General features: G+C 46.0%; 1 protein-coding gene across 4 annotated transcripts in view; it reads right to left on the reverse strand.

The window, feature by feature from the left end:
- The window catches only part of siz (Brefeldin-resistant Arf-GEF family protein schizo), a 38,294-nt gene extending 21,566 nt beyond the window's left edge, over nucleotides 1-16,728 (reverse strand). The window contains exons 1-3 of one of the 4 annotated variants that reach the window (XM_050169936.3): nucleotides 16,343-16,728; nucleotides 10,462-10,638; nucleotides 5,953-6,382 (exon numbers count right to left, since the gene is read on the reverse strand). In XM_050169936.3, the coding sequence (XP_050025893.1) occupies nucleotides 5,953-6,382; nucleotides 10,462-10,638; nucleotides 16,343-16,572 (837 nt within the window). In that variant the 5' untranslated portion in view covers nucleotides 16,573-16,728. Of the gene's footprint in view, nucleotides 1-5,952; nucleotides 6,383-10,461; nucleotides 10,639-14,545; nucleotides 14,707-14,848; nucleotides 15,352-16,342 lie in introns of those variants that run through there. The other 3 variants (XM_050169935.3, XM_050169934.3, XM_055065890.1) reach the window with 3 other exon arrangements.
- Nucleotides 16,729-16,738: the final 10 nt, after the last annotated feature.

Here is a 16,738-nt window from a genome sequence, read left to right on the forward strand (position 1 = left end):
TATACAAGCGCAAATAGTAGTCTTGCTAAATTCAAAGTAATGTAAAGATCAGTCCAAGTGGAAGTTGGGGTCAGATTATTTTGGGTACTCACAGAATCCTAAAATGCTGTTCGTGGAAAACTTCTGTCTACAAGAAGACAAACCATACAGTGCAATATCTTCATTTCAGCATCCCATTCGTGGCGTCACTCAGTGAACATGTGGAGTATCATTCATGCTTTCTTGTGGAACGCTATCAGACCTTTCGCATTCTTGAAGCAGAGTGGCGATCTGCACTTGCCGATAACGAACAGCCACAGTTTCCATGAGCCATCAATATGCGAAGCGAGCTAAATTGGAGCACCCTGCTAATTTTTCACCCACGGCATGTACTGCCTTTCAGATTCAATATCTTGTTTGACAGCATCTGTGAAAACATTGCCATTTAAAATTTGTCGCCATTAAAAATTTACGCCGACGTGAAAAGTGATTGTGTATTAGAAGAGCACTTGCAGGGGTATGGTACGGCACAGCATGTTCAATATATCGAATATGCCGGTGGACGTGAGTTCAATGCCTGCATATTACACTGGTATACCTTTGCAAATGATATTCAAGGGGATTTTACAACTGTTTAATAAAGACAATGATTCAATATACCCGAGCTTGATATATCCGGGGTAAATTGTGAAATTGCATAGGTAAGTGCAAGAGGTGCAATACCATACACTTCTTTCCTGTTGGCTGCAGGAGAATAATGTGCGAGGGTCATCCCATTACAATTAAAACAGCAGGATTCAGTATAATTTTTTACTTCTCACTTTCGCTTTATTTTTTTTCTTATCATGCTTGGCAGCTTATGCATCATAATAAAACACAAAACACAAGCCAAATAAAAGACTGTGGTGCACGAATAGAGCTGTGTGAATAATGCATTGCACCATTTTCTCAGCCATCATGTTCTGTGCAGCCATTTACACGATGCCTCACTATTCCAAAACAAATGACATCAAAACATTGTTTTCTAGCAAATTGGTCCTTAGACAAAGAGGACAATAAATGTGAGAACTTAGGTGTTTCTGTATTTCAGTTTTCGTGAATGTTAAGAGGGCGCCAATTCACAGAACTCTTGCATATGATCCCCCTAAAAAACAAAGAAACTTCATAGTGTTCTCTGGCAGAATACAGACCAGTCAACTTATAACGACACCACATATAACAACGTATCGGTTATAACGATGAGTCGACTTAGGGGTAGCAACTTATGCATTAGGGCCATAAGGAAAAATACCATATATAGACAAATCTCGATAATTCAAACTCGAAGGAGTTCAAAAATTAGTTCGAATTAAAAGAAGGAGTTGCTCTTGAAGTATTCGTGCACCTAGCTGGAGGCATGAATGGTGCGAGTCGTGAAATATCGCAGCACACAAGCACACAGCGATTGAGGACCACGAAACTGCCCAAGCCGGCCAACACTTACTTCCCAATACCGGGAAAAAACAAAATTTCAAGGAGCAGTCTAAGCTGGCACTGGCACAGAGGCTGTCGAAGGTGAGGAAGTTACGAGGGAGCTAAGAGGGAGGGCGAGGCGAGCGTAATTGCGAGCAAGGGCGGGAGGGATGCGGATTTGCTTTCATGCCAGCTTGCTGGATGGCGCTACTTAGCTCTGCCACCTACTGCCACCGAAGCAGTGGATTTGCCGAGGCCAGACTGGGCCTCCACTGCTGCTTCCCTCTGCATGCTCGCATGTTTTTTTCCTTTGTCTGCCGATAGATCGGCGCTATGTTTACGTTCCTCGTCTTGCATTCTTAATGTGACTCATGTCTTATCAAGATGACAAAGTTGTTGCCACTGATCATAATCATACTGGTGTGCGCCCTTCTGTTGGGGCGTCGCCACATTTAAAAGACAATGAGAATGAGGTACTGGGTGTCGCCTTGACGTCCTCGTATTCAAGGTGTCTCTCATACAGAATTGGATAGGGCGCACTGTCTCCAACAGCCTTTCCATCAAACGTTACAATGATGCGTCTAAACGCATCATTGTAAAAGAAAACAAGCGCGAACGAGAGCAACTAAGCCAACCAAAACAACAGCGAGTGAAAGTTGACGCAAGCAGATCACATTGCGAAACAAGCGGTCCGGCTGAACCAGACATGAGTACGAATAATGTGGTCGGTCTCGTGTCCGCATAATACCAATTTCCCACGTTTACATCAGTGTAAGGGCCACTCTTGCAGCTCGCTTGCCACTACGGCAAGCCCCGAAAAATCGGCCCAGGTTTGACTCCCACCGTGCGCGTTTCGCTGCTAGTGTGGCTGGGGCATTACGGTGAGACACAGAAATGGTTACCTTGCCATTTGAGAGAAGGTGAAATTGCCGCCATGTTCTTTTTTTTTTTTTTCTTTTTCGGACACGGTGTTGAGGGGTCTCTCCTAAGCCTTTCCTCTATGATGAGGTCAGAGCAATGCTGGTCGGAGGCACCGCCGCATGATTTGGCACGCTGTTGAGAGCATTGCTGGAACGCAGTATGTTCAAATTAACCGTCGCAAATGCTTGTGCGTTAAAATTACCGGGTGTTCTTGCCCATTGGAATATGCATAACTTTGACGGGACCATAACATCAGTTCGAGAAACTGGATGTTCGATTTAAGCGTGTTCAAATTAACGAGATTCGACTGAATAACAATACATTACTAACTGCATATCAGATATCACAATCAAAACTATGCTTCTGGATGGCGTTTTCTATGCAGAATAATGGTGACACTGCATTGCTAAGTTTCCCTTACACAAGCAATGCTGAGACAGGGCCAAAAGTTTGCCTACGTGAGTTCGTATGTGCCGCCATTATCGCACAGCGTGTCCCGCCCAGGCACCAATTGCAAAAGCCATGGAAAGCATCACGAGTTGGCGCAGCGTGCCACAACATGGCGCCAGCTGCTTTGCGTCCACATCAACGATCATGCTCTGCATGTCCAAAGAACAGAAGAAAAAGAAAAAAGTGAAAAGCAAACCTACACCCACCTTTGCTACAATCTCTCTCTCTCAGCGAATGCAGAAATATGCGACGGAAGCTGCAAATTTTGCAAGACTCAAAAAAGTACGAGCTTGCGCAGTCAATGATATTGAAGATCCTGAAAACCGGGATCGTTGCAATCATGAAGGCTGGGAAAAGTGGCCATGCAGATCAATGAAAAAGGCGAACTTTATGCAGCAGAGTGGAAACCCCCATGGGTGAAATCAACCCGGTGGAAGCCACTGACATTTCTGACCTCTGGGAGCATGTCGCTACTGAAGAAGAAACAGGTGGTGCTTCAATGGAGGAGCTTCTAAGTGCAGATAGTGTGGCCTTGTTCTGCGAAGAGATCTCCGAAGAGGCAATTATTGTAACAACAGATGGCGATATTGTGCGACAGAGGCGACGACAGCAGCAGCAGCGAGGAAAACATTAACAATGGCCCGTCTTTGACACCAACCCCAATGTTCCCGCAAAGTGCACTGTTGTTGATCGAGTCGCTCATTGATTTACCGCCAGTGTTTGCACAGCAGCTGGAAGCGATGCACACCGTGGTTGTGAATCTCAAAACTTCCGTGAAAGCAAATGAAGATTCCTGACCATTTCAGTACGGCTAACGCTTGACATGTTGTTTAGAGATACAAACAGAAGTTTTTAGTTTTCACAGCCTACTTTTGCATCTAATTTTCAGCGCAAATGGCAAATTTGGTTTCAGAGCTACGAAGGTATGATGGCACCTTTTCTTTAAATGGTTATAACGATCGGATTTTTCATTCTTAAAATCACTGAGTGGACTGCGCCGTACATGCGTACAAATGTGGAAATGTGTAGATACAGTCGCCGACCGTTTATTCGGACCTCACGGGGACTGCGGAAATGTCCGAATAAACAGGTGTCCGAAAAAGCAGATTAAGAAAAAAAAATGAAATCCTTTATTTCCACGCACTTATTCGGGCTCTGCAGTAGGCTTGAAGAAATCGTGAGTGCGCCGTTGCACGCTGTTCCGTTTACGCGCAATCAGATAAACCTGAATCTCGGAGAGGGTCGAACGGTCACTATAGGCGGCTGAAAGCACAGTCACTGCTTGTGCACATTCCGCATGCGAAAGCAGCGTAGCACATGGTGCGTCATCTTCCGACTCGGAGTCATCGTCCGGCGGTGCAGCATAGAGAATGGGTGCAGCAGAAACCTGACGAATGATCTCGCCGTCGTCGAGTTCTGCGCATGTCAGTACAGCAGTGTCAGCACCTGTGAAACTCTCAAATGAGACGGTGTCCGGAATCGCAATGCAACCACTGCGCAGGTCTCGGCAGAACTTTTTCCGCGTCAGTAGGGAGCACATCGGAAGGCGACAAATCTTAGGCCCCCCGGCACCCGCACTGTCGGCGCCATTAGACACTTGACGCGATGTTTCCGTACGCCGCGTTGGAACACCGAAACCTCGACACAGCACACAAAGCAAACACTATCGTGCCGACACCAGTCGCACAAACGAAAAACGCGGCCTGCTCGCATCGTCGTGCGCGAAAGAAACAAATCAGCTGCTGGATTGTCTTGACATGGCTTACTAAGCTGAAACCGGAACTGCTGTACGGCCATTCTATCGAACCAAGCAGAAACGATGATGATGAGCGGGGATTTCCAGTAGCGCCGCTTCGTGGGGCAGCAAGGAGGCTCCGTTCAAAACAAAAATGGCGTTCAGCAAGTCGAACTATGCGCCGGTCAGAGTCGGTGCATGATGCCCTCGATCGAGTTGACTCAAGGAGTGTCCGAAAAATCAGACGAGAGGCTGCAAGGTGTCCGAACTTTCGGCAGTTGTTATACATTATGGTCTATGGGGAGAACGGCGGTGCCGCGAAGCTGACCGAATAATCGGGCATGTCCGAATTTTTGGAGTCCGGAAAATCGGTCGGCGACTGTACTTGCAACTAATGTTGTGAGCTGACTTATCCTCATAAAGTGAAAAGCCTGATAATATGCATTCTTCGAACTATTTCTTTTTTAACAGAGTCATATAAACCACACATGCCAAGTTTTGTTAGCTCCCATGAATAAACAGTAAAATAAGATGTCCATCCTCTTCTAAACAGAAATTAAATCTGCAACATATATTCGCTGCTGACAGGCAGGACAGAAGAATTGAGCTCTATTAGCTGTGCTCCATTATCTTTACTGGTGAAACAACACCCCACTTTTACAAAAGTGAAACATTAAGCTTTTGCAGGAACAATGTCAAGGCAATTCAGGGTGATGTTCTCTGAAACACTGCCATTAATATTCCGCTGCTTTTAAGAATGATAAAAGCGCAGCACTTGTCCTGACAGCTGCTGTATACTCAAAATGCCACTGAAGTTTTAGCAAGCACACTCCTAATACTGTTATTCATGCATGACAATGCTGTGCTATTCATCTAGCATGACATTTAGTGTAATGCATATTTTGCACAGCAAAGCATTAAGTTGACCATGGTTCTATGCTGGAAAATAATGAATGAGTGTGTACTATCAGTTCAGCTCACATGGGCACCTAGGTCAACATTTTTCCCACAGAAATTACTGCTGGCAGCTATCAGACAAGACCTTTCACCTCAACTACAGTTCAGGAAGCAAACACTTCTACCATTCGCTTCAATTACTGTGCACCAGAACTCAATATGATGAAATTATGGCCAATCTGCACTTTAACAAGCAGAGCAGGGCTGCATGCTGGCTGAAGCACCTAATTAGTCTAACCAAAAGGCACCATAGTTCTCTCATCTACCTACTGTAAAATACATTATCCAAATGTTTCTGGTGAAACCCATTGTTTAATGGCACAGAAGTCAACAGAAGCCTTCAGTAGAAAAACAATACTTGCTGTTACAACCGCGTAATCAACTTTTCGCAGGCCCGAGTACAGTCTACAGTGCTACAACAGAAGACACTAACCCAAAAACTTCATTTCAAGACTTACCGTGCTGCTATGCTTCCAGCTTCCAGAGTTTTCCTTTGAGCTGGCAGCAGTTGTGGTGGTGGTGCCAGGAATGGAGGAAGATCGCCGGGGCACCTGCGGGGGCACCCGCCTGCTGGCGGCTGCAGCCGCCGCCGCCGCTTCCGCCAAGGCCCCTTTAGTGGGCGTGCGATGGTGGGCAGGCCATGGCAGGGCACCCTCAGAGGACGGTGGACTGGCACCGGAGGGGGCGAGCAGGTCCAGTGCATGGATGCGCCGCGAAAGTCTACGTTCGCCCTTGGATGCACTGGCCAAGTCCAGGAAGCGCTTCTGCATGCAGTGGCTGCGGAAGGCTCGCTGGATGGTCAGCGCCGCCGTGCGTGCCCGCACGCCCCCATATTTGCGCTCCAACATCTCAACCTGCTTGTCCAGAAGGTCCTGCGACAACTCATACCTGCACACAGAAAAGAGAAAGTAGGGAGTAGAGTGCATCTTTTAACCCTTTAATGCTCAATGAATCATGTATGCTACGCTGAGTTTGATGCCTCAAAATGCTGAATGAAGTGTAGGAAACCTAATCCAAAGCCCATAATTGTGTATTTAATATGCTGGGGTGAAGTTTTAGCTGCAGGCATCGTTACAAACCATTTCCTAATTAATTAACACAGTAATTAATGTTTAACTGAAAAACATTTGTTTTTGTTTTTTCTACTAATGTACTCTCCATCGCTAGAAATAAATATCAACAATTTGTTCCAATTTTCCTTCATGTGGAACTGAGTTTGGACATTACAGCACAACCTGCAAAAGCAGTCAGGTTACACATAGAGAATGGCGTTGCCTTTGCATTCTGTGCGGGAAGCAGGGGTCCTTCAATTTGCCAAGAATGAAACAGAGGAAAAGGACAACAAAGAAGGAAGAGTGTGTGGGTCACAACTTTGGAAAATACACACATTATGCACAAGTGAGCTTGCATTTCTTGTCCACCTAATCCACTGTGTCATCCACTCTCAAAGGCAGAACATGCACTTGCTGAAGTCATCAGCTAGCAGCAGTAAACCTACACTGCATTGAAAGTAACATGGGAGCAGACTCAGTTTTGAGGAGAATGGTATCATTGAATAGGTAATGGAATATTCACATATGAGTGTTCTTTGGGGCCTTTTACACAACACAGCAAGCACGCCATCTGTTCTGAAGAAGTCAGCTCCACTATAAGCAAGGCTTCCCACTTTAGATGTAGGCGACTGACTTGATGTGAAAGAAACAAGAAGTAAAAAAACTGATCTTTTCCATGCAAGGCTCGTTATCTTATAATCCGGCTTCGTGGCGTGGCTTTGTATTGACGACAATTGGTGTAATTGCATACTATTACGAGAGATGGCACAAGTGTTGCGCTGCTAATGCCACCTAATGCCGGGTCACTCAGGCGCAAAAAGGAGTAGCCTGTTCCTCGTTGGCTTAGAGTTAGCAAGCGGCGCGGATGTTCCGCGCGTGCACCTACATGCTTTGCGGGACCGTCCCAAGAAAGGCTTCGGAGCAGTGACCGTGATCAACGAACTCAATCCTTCGAACACAACACCATTCGCATGACTGTACACACAAATGATTAGGTGTCCAGCACAAGAGCGAACATATTTGCTCTCTCTCCTGTCACAGTGAGCTGAACTTCCTAGATTCTTCAGCGCCCTTTGAACAATGGTAGTGATTCAGCTGCTAGTGTATAAAAGGTGCAATAATTGCCCTTGTGATTGTCTGCGCTACTGTGTTGTCATTCCTTTGTCCCAACAGCACACCTGAGAGCCCACAGGCTGTTCAGGCATCTTATGCATTTCTTTCATTCATTTTCTTTATACCATCACACTGAAAATAGGCTATCAGTTGTCAGACAGTGCTAATGTTGCTTGCCTTCTTTGTTCCATTTTTGTGCTGCTTATATTATAATTGAAAGGCCCCTCATCAGGTTTGGCTATATTAAACAGACAAGCACAGGGTATACAATCCGCGCTGATGATCGTGTCTGCAAATTATTACACCACTGCGCGCCGTGAGAACAGCTGAAATTTCGAATCAATCGGTGCGCGCCCTTCTTGAGGGAGCCTCACTCCCAGTCAATGATTCGAGGTCAGATGCACAAATGTGCCTACAAAATTCACAGTGCTGAAGTGTCACTCACTGTGACACGCTGCTTCGAGAATTATCCAAGGCAATTTAAGGTAATGAGAAATAAAAAGTTTGGCAGCCCATTACACTTGCGTAACACACGAAGGCAAAAGCCTGCTGCACACCTGGTAATGCATTGAGTTATACGGTCGAAGGAGTCAGACTTCTTGCACGGCATAATGAGCTTCAGCCTCCTCTCTATGTTGCCGTCTCGCATTGTTTCGTTGCTGCTTTTGCAGTCTGGCTCGTTTTCGGCTCGTTTTTTATGCTTAGCTGCGGCTTCACGCACTCGCATAGCAGGGTCAGACTCACGCCGTTTCTCTTCGACTTTAAGTTGCATCCTCTCAGCAGGAGAAAGCAGCACTCGCAGTCGAATGCCTTGCTACTGCCGCTTCTCACGTCGCACCTCGTTTATCGCTTGGCGAGCATCCTCATCCATAGCGTACTTCTAAAGAGGGGGTTTGCAACTCTTTATTGATGGTTCGGATGTTTGTTTTGAGCTTGTTCTTTATAGACACGTACGTTGTTCTGTGTGTTGTATGGGTGATTTCAGTGAATGTATGCACTGTTCGCTTCATTTTGCTGAGAGCTTGTAGCCTCTGGCTTAAAGGGGTGTGAGCCATTGCATCTTTGCTTGCTTACGAGAGTACGAGCCATTGCTGATGGTGATATTTTTGTACCACTTGACTAGATGTCGCATTTTTTTTAGGTATGAGCCATTGTAACGAGCCACTTAAGGCTTTTGCCTTAATACCTGCAAACCGAATGTCCGCAAGTCTTCATTTTACTTCATGCTGTACTTCTGCAGCAAGAGTAAGTACTTGTGCTTTGTCTGCTCATTCCCACATGGTGTAGTTGTGTGAGCAGAAAACAAAACTATCTACAAATGTGCGTGCACAGAGGGATCCAATTCAGTGTAGTACAGAAGCAGCCAGACAACGATGCAGATGATCTCATGCACAGCTTGCAAAATTGTGCACAGCGCAAAACCAGGCAAATGAAACACCTTACACACGAGACTCCCTGGAAGTGCCCCGTGAAGCAAAAACAAAAGAGGAGGGGGGGGGTAAGGAGGAAGAAGACGGGGCTTGTTGCGTATACGAGACGTGATCCTTCGACTTCAGTATGGGAGAATGCAGGAATTCGCGACCCTTCAAATGTTTTTATCTCTGCTATTAATGAACCAATTTGAAAAATTCTTCTGATAGAACACTCTCTATAGGACAAGTAAGAACTTCCAGCGGATAACCATGGGGCATTTTCCATGGGGCTTTTAACCAACTAGAATCCGTACACCTCACTCAATTATGAGCAACCTTCACTTTGCTATTGCTCTAAGGTTAGGCTTTGTATGTGACCATGCCTGTTTGATACAATGGTGCTATAGTCTGAGCTAGCTCTGAAGATGGCCAGATGGCCCAAGAAACAGAGCACTACCAAGAACACATGAAAGAGCAAAGAGCAGACGTCTCAATCTACACTGGGTCCCCAAGCCTTCGCTACTACATTCAAAAAGTTCGGAAACATCTGCCTGAGGCAAGTTTCGAGTATAGCTCAAAACTTACGACAACCTAAAGCAACGTGTTTAACTACAATCATAAGAAGCCAACAAGCATTGACACCAAGGACAAGATAGGGGAAATTACTTGTACCTACTAAATGAATTAATGAAATTATAAATCAATGCAAATGAAAGTGGATGAAAAAACAACTTGCCACAGGCGAGGAACGATCCCATGTCTTTGAATTACGCATGCAATGCTCTACCAATTGGGCTACCGCGGCGATGTTTCCCCATCCACTTTCTTGGGCATTTATGTTTCCTACTAGAACCCTGGGACGCGTGACTCGTGACGCCTGCGGCAGAAAAGATGTTCCACATCTGCCGCCAAGGTTTGTGAGTGGTGGCACTGGCTAACACTCCCAGGGTTATTTCCTGTGATATCTTCCATGTCACATGGCATGGCCATCAACACAAAGCACACTTGCAGTGGCAGGTGCAGTAAATGTTTCAGCTGCCACTTTTGTTGATACACTCAATTACACAGTGTAAAAATTAATGCTTGCAGTATGCCCACCTATCAAGAAGTTCTACTTATCCATGCACTGTCGTTAATTTTGCCAATCAGTGAAAACTTGCAGTGGTATTCTGTATGATCAAGAATACATCGCAGAAAAAAAACTGGTAGCTGGAAAAGTCTGAATGCATTCATCCTGAAACAAAGTTTGTAGTAACGCATCCGGTACTGCTGTTTTGTCTGTCCTTGCTTTTATGATCCCATTCTTTCCTTTATTTCTTTCATTTTTTCGGGAAAGAAATATAATGAATGTTATGAGACCTCCCAAAAAGAAGCAAGAAACCATACTCACTGGTTGGAGTGCAGTCGTGACCGCTTGAGAGCCTCATCGTCAAGGCGCCGCAGTGGGGGTGCTTTGCGGGGCGGTGTACTGCCACGGGTGGAGAGACCCCCCTGGTCAGCCCCATCGACACCATCCTCAGGCCGAGCCTGCTTCTGGGGAGGACCTGGCCGCAGCTCAGGCGGCTGGCTACAACACCACAGCACAAATTGGAGAAAATTGTTACTCCAAGAACCCCAGACACTGACAGTACCAGTAAAAAGACAAAGAACCTCAAGGCAGTGAACGAAGCAGCCATGAACAAGAGAGTTGACACAAAATCCCCTAATTTGCTTTTGAGAAAGAAGCAGCCGTGAACGAGAGTTGACACAAAATCCCCTAATTTGCTTTTGAGCAGTACAGTAAAGGCTTAACAACATAGTGTCAACACACACAGTAAACGGCCACTAAAATATAATAAACAACCACTAGAAATGTCCAACTCGATTGCAATATCCAGCAAAATACAACGAATCATGGCCCAACTTGTGCGTCTGTTGCAAAAGCAACAGACACACAAGGGGTAAGACAAGCATAAGTGCTAACTTCCAACTAAATTTCATTAGTAAGAAAAGTTCGATCATGGAACATCAACTAGCCTGATCTCTCACATTGCTAAACTAAGTATGCACCAGCAAAGTGAAAGGGCTGACTTTGCATAGGTGAGCAGCATTCACACGCATTATGTGACAATCGCTAGCATCAGTGCACTTTTTCAACCAGATTCATTAGCTACAACTTTGGCCCCTAAGGACAGTTTTCGTTGTCTAAAGACGGATTACATGGTGAGCATACAGTGCAAAGGTACTATAAGGTTCAGAAGACTGACTAATACAAATGAGAGCCATTGCCGTTGAGCTTCACTAAGACAAAGGTATGGATGGTGCGGATAACTAAACCAAGAGTGATGAAAATATGTGATCGAACATGCCAGTTACAGCTAGTCATTCACTGGAATGCGCATGGTGGTGTTTCATGGCATGTACAAGTCACTTGATCACATGGAGAAGATAGCTTGTCAACAATCATGCTTCCACCTTCATCTCGTCAAAAAGTGACCCAGGTCCTCTTGAAATAGCTGCTTATATATATTACACTCAATACCATTAATAGGACAAAAGGGTCAAGCCATCAGTTTACGTTTAAGGCTTACTCACATGAAACCACTGATACTGGATGGTGACTGTTCAGAAAGCAAGTCATCCTTCAAGATACGGACTTCCCAAAAAAGTATGTCAGTATTACCTTCACATTTACGCATGCAGTATAACTCAGATTTGACAAGTGCCTTCTTGGTATTCATTTTGTGGAATATGTTGTGAAAGACATGCGCGAGTTGAATATTTCATGCTGTAAAGAACAAAACCGCAGCACAAGAAAAGGACACTGCTGAGACCTTTACTCCTACAACCCCTTTCATAGAAGTTGAGGTTCTGATAACACCACTGCTGCCCTAGGAATAAGGATGAAACACAGAGGCTTCTCAAGTTCTTGCACTATCCATAACTTGAATACGTTTTATAAGAGAGTAAGTTCCTTAAAAAATATTGGTCCTAATAAAAACTGGCCACAGTTTGAGTCTTTCGTAATAATGAGAGTCACTATGTGGCATAATTGTGAACACTGTACAACACCACATGCCTAATTACTGACAGCAAGATCTTGTTCACCTCACGTGAACATAAATGTGTACATCCATTAATATATTCCATTTCAATAAAGACCGTACTATCACAAACCCTGACAACGACAAAATTTGTTGGAGTACTATCGCAACAGCAGTGGCTTCAGCTATATTGGAGAGAATAAGTAACAAAGAACACACAGCACTGCAATGGATAAGAAAGCAGTTGTCAACAAAACCAGCTGACAGAAAAGAATGTTTGTATACTCAGTTTGGTTTGCCCTTACTCTTAAGGGGAGACGCTCCTCAAAGAAAAAAAAAAAAATTTCTTTAACATTTGTGCTAGAGATTTGAAAACCCACTCACTTATAGAGCATTTTAAGCAGATTTCAAATATGCCATTCGTTTCTGTGTAGCTGCTATAGTTCTTCAGTTAATTCCTACACAATTGCAGAATAGAGTGATTTTGCAGGCACTTTACTGTGTAATAAATTTTTGCAAAACGCATTGTGCTGTAGCTTATTTAGCTCTTTGTAGACTGCAAAGTGCCAATATCTATTCAAGCAGCATGTACAATTGCTGAAACTATAAAAAATAAAAATTCGGACACTAACAAATTTTTTTCACAATCACATGAAATTAACCTTGTACACTTACAATTGTCTTATAATAATTAAATTCAGCATACATACTCTTGAAGATAAGTACAGTGCTATTATCTACTTGAAATTGCAATATCTACAAACAGTAAGTTGCAAAAGTACATGGTTATATTTCAGAGAATTCAGAAAAAAGAATTAGTTGAAATGTTCTAACTTTATTTGCGTAGTTTCAGTAATTGTACAAACTGTTTGGCTAGATATCTGCACTTTGCGATCTACAAAGAGCTAAACAAGCTACAACACGATGCTTTTTGTGAAATTTATTACATAGAAGAGTGCCCATAACTCATCACATAACTCTAAAACATAACTCTAAAACTATAACAGCTACACAAAAAGTAGTGCCATATTTGAAACCTGCATAGAAAACTCTACACTTGATGGAATTTTGAAACCTCTAGTACAAGTAATAAAAAAAAAGTTTTAAGGAGCATCTCCCCTTAAAACAGGTTTTAACTGGCACTAGCCCAGTAAAATGCAGATGTTAATGCAGTTTAAGCTGAGAGATATTTCAGCCATCTGCTGTTTGCTACCTTGTACAATTAAACTGGAGTACTTATGAAAAAAAGAAAACAGGCCATGTTTGAAATAGGTACGATCAAACCTATTACAAACACTTTAGTATATTCCCTATAAAAAGCATTGGTGCACTAACACAAGATCCTGTGGTCAGATGATAAACTAAACTATTGCTAATGCAACAAATAGGCATTTAAAGAGGGCCTCAAATGGGTTCAAAAACAGCAATTCTCTGGATGCAATAATGGTGCTTTTGAAGTGCGACTTGGAACAAAACATGCAAACTGGGCGTGCATGTGTTCAGGGAGAATTTTCAGATATAGTGACATACTGGTCGCCAGTCGCCAAGTTTCATTTCTGATGCTCATTTTTTTCATCAAAAATATACAAATTACAAGGGAGCAGCAATACAGGCAGTTTGGACATTGAACATTTTGTGGGAAACGCAAAACTTCCTTAATCTATTTGCTGTGTAGTTCCAAATGCGCTTATTTACAACTAATCATACAAGAATGAACAATTTTAGTGCGCAGTCTTGACTAACACCATTACTTTTGTATGCCGCATCAATGAAAGTCGGTGTTGCGCACTGCTGTGCTAGCATGAGATCAAGCCCAACTGTCACGAACACGAGTTCATACACTGTTTATTAATAACGTCATACTTGGAACACTACTGTAAATGAGACATACCTAATGAGTAATAAAGCGCTAATGAATTGATGGTTCTCGTCTACCTCGTTTAACTAGCAAATACCTCAAGCAATGAAAAATCTGTGGCACGGTCCGCCAACATGTTTAGTAGCACGCTACCAAGCGAAATTGCCCCGTTTTATTATAAACACGTAAACAGAAAACACGCGAATGAGGGCACTTGAAATGCATCAATGAGCAGAAACATGAGCAGCCATGCATGCACTTTTACACTGCCTGCAGTGCACCGATGAGTTTTGGAGTTGCAAAACTGCCAATGGGGAGACCTGTTCACTCAGCTACGATCGATGTAAGCGGTAAACTAATTGCTCGAGCAACGGCAGCGTTGTGCGTGTACAAGGAAGGCAGTTATTTCGCTCCTTCAGCGCTTGGCACACGGAGCGTCGCGTTGGCAGAGACCAGCAGTTTCGTTTTATCTCAGACCGGTTGTCGGTTAATACGCGGCGCGTTCCCTTTTCAGTGGCGGGCTGTATGTGTGTCCGACCACTGGACAGGCTGGAGCGCTTCAGAGTCCGAGCTCCCCCCTATGGGCGGCTCACCGGTCGACCGCGGGATAGCGGCGGAAGGACGGGCGGTCGCGGCAGACCCGCAGTGCCGAGCCGGGCCCCGCCAGGCCCGCCTGGAGGGCCAGGCAGCGCCACAGCAACAGCAGCTCGTCGCAGCGGCTCGCGGGGGGCATCCACATTGCGAGGGCGGCCACATGGCGCGCACGGGCCCGCGCACCCGCCACGCGCTACAGCTAACCACGAACGCCGAGCTGGCCGACGGCCGTTTCCTCATGGTTTCCTCCCGAGTAGCAGCGCGCAATGGCGACCGCGATCTGGGTCAGGCGGCCAGCCTACCTGTGCTGGGTGACGCGCAGCACGGCGCGGCCGTACGGGCTGAACGGGTGCAGGAATGCCCGCGGACCGCGGTCCCGAGTGAACACTGCCTCCTGACAGACGAGCGGGGGCTCGCCGACGCCGAACATGACGGCTGCCCACCGCTGCTCCCGCTGTCGCTGCACCACCACCACCAGCCGCCGCCGTCGTTCGGAGTCCTCTCTAGCGTCCTTGGCGTCCGCAGCGCCCTCTGCGCTCCGCGACGCCCGAGAGGCCATGAGAGGCGGTGCGCCCGCGGCTACGCCTGGCAGCTCCCGGCTACGGACGACCACCACCGCGGGGTGCGCCCGTCCACCCAGGCAACAACGCATAAGCGAAGCGTCATGCTGCAGGTAGCGATCTCCATTGCCAGGCTCCGCCGAACGCCGCGGCCATCCACACGCGCGCGATACCCGTTATTCCGGGAGCCGTTATCACGCGGCGCCTCAGTTTGACGTCTTCTTCCGAGCGGCGGCAACGCTTTGAGGAAAACGCGTACGGCGCGGTCAGTCGGTTAAATGAAAGCGCTCCCCTCTCCTCTGCCCTCTCCTAATCGAGCCTTGAAGCGCGCTCGCCGCCGCAAGACAGCTGTCGCGTGCCGCCGGCCACTCCTCCTCGCCGCCGTCGCAACATGCACCTGCTCTCGGACAGCTGCATGCCGTCAACAGCAGTCTCCTTGGCGGCGGCGTGACGCCGCCGCCACCCGAAAAACGCCCAGCGGGCAGTCGCTCACGATTTAAAAGCCCTCCACCAGGTACACGCAGACACATAATGGCCGGGACTCCAAAAGGCTTTGCAGGACATCGTGAAATCGCTCGCGTCAGCTGAGCAGTGCGACATGATGCGCTTCTCCACCTACTCTGCGCATATCAGATGACACCCTCACGGAGCAGCTGCTGCGCCGTCGCGCATCGCATTCCTTTCTGAAGTCTATTGGAACTGATGCACAAAGCATATCCAACCGTGCAGCCCTTCAGCACAAACGTCAATTCTCGACACGATCGTTTCCAGACGTGGAATTTGCTCACCTTTGGCGCACGGAAATGCAATAACCAAGCTTAATGCGATTAGGAGACTGCTTCGTGAGCTTATGTAGTCTCCCATGCAAGATTCAATTAGGAGGGGTTTCCTTCCACGCATGATGATGGCAAGGCACCAATCAGATTTTGTCTTCGCAAGTTTTAAACAGTGCGAGGGCAAGCACATCGGACAGAACTTCTACTGGCATATTTCAACCTTACAGAACCTACAAGATATGAAAAATATATGATCGTAAACTGTTAGGCCTACGGTGTAGGTCAGGTAAACAGTACTTTCCATGCACATGTCTTTTTGCCACTTCGGGCATGCATTCCAATTCGCGTCTGCTACACGATCATTTGCGGGCGTAGAGCTCGTAAAAATTCAGGAACGATTGCAACCGTTATTCACAACAGCACGTCTGTTGAAAGACGATATACAACAAATCTTTGTCACCTTTCATGCTCGAGCGCCTCCAGGTTGGCGTATCCAAGCTGCGCACAAATGTCGTTTATGTCGCATAACAACGCTGCTTTTTCCTGCTGAAGTAAGTGCACTCTGTTCTGTAACTCCTGTATCCTCAAGCAATCGGCCTCGATGAGCTTGTCTTTCTCCGCTGCGCTCTCTCGGAGCTTGCGCAGACGTTCAACAAGGTCTAGTTGTGGACAGCTTACACCTTCGGTCATAGTGAAGGACGAAGAGCGGCCCCATCACTTTCTTGGCAGAGTCATAATGCAAACATCACACACACATACATTAATCCGTGGCGTGTAGCCGCTCCACCGAGCTCACGAGTCAAACAGGCAAATGAACTCGCGCACGACGAATCAACTACTTTCGCGCAATCAGCAT

The sequence above is a fragment of the Dermacentor andersoni genome, chromosome 6, assembly GCF_023375885.2.
Source record: "Dermacentor andersoni chromosome 6, qqDerAnde1_hic_scaffold, whole genome shotgun sequence".
In the NCBI taxonomy this organism is placed as follows: domain Eukaryota; kingdom Metazoa; phylum Arthropoda; class Arachnida; order Ixodida; family Ixodidae; genus Dermacentor; species Dermacentor andersoni.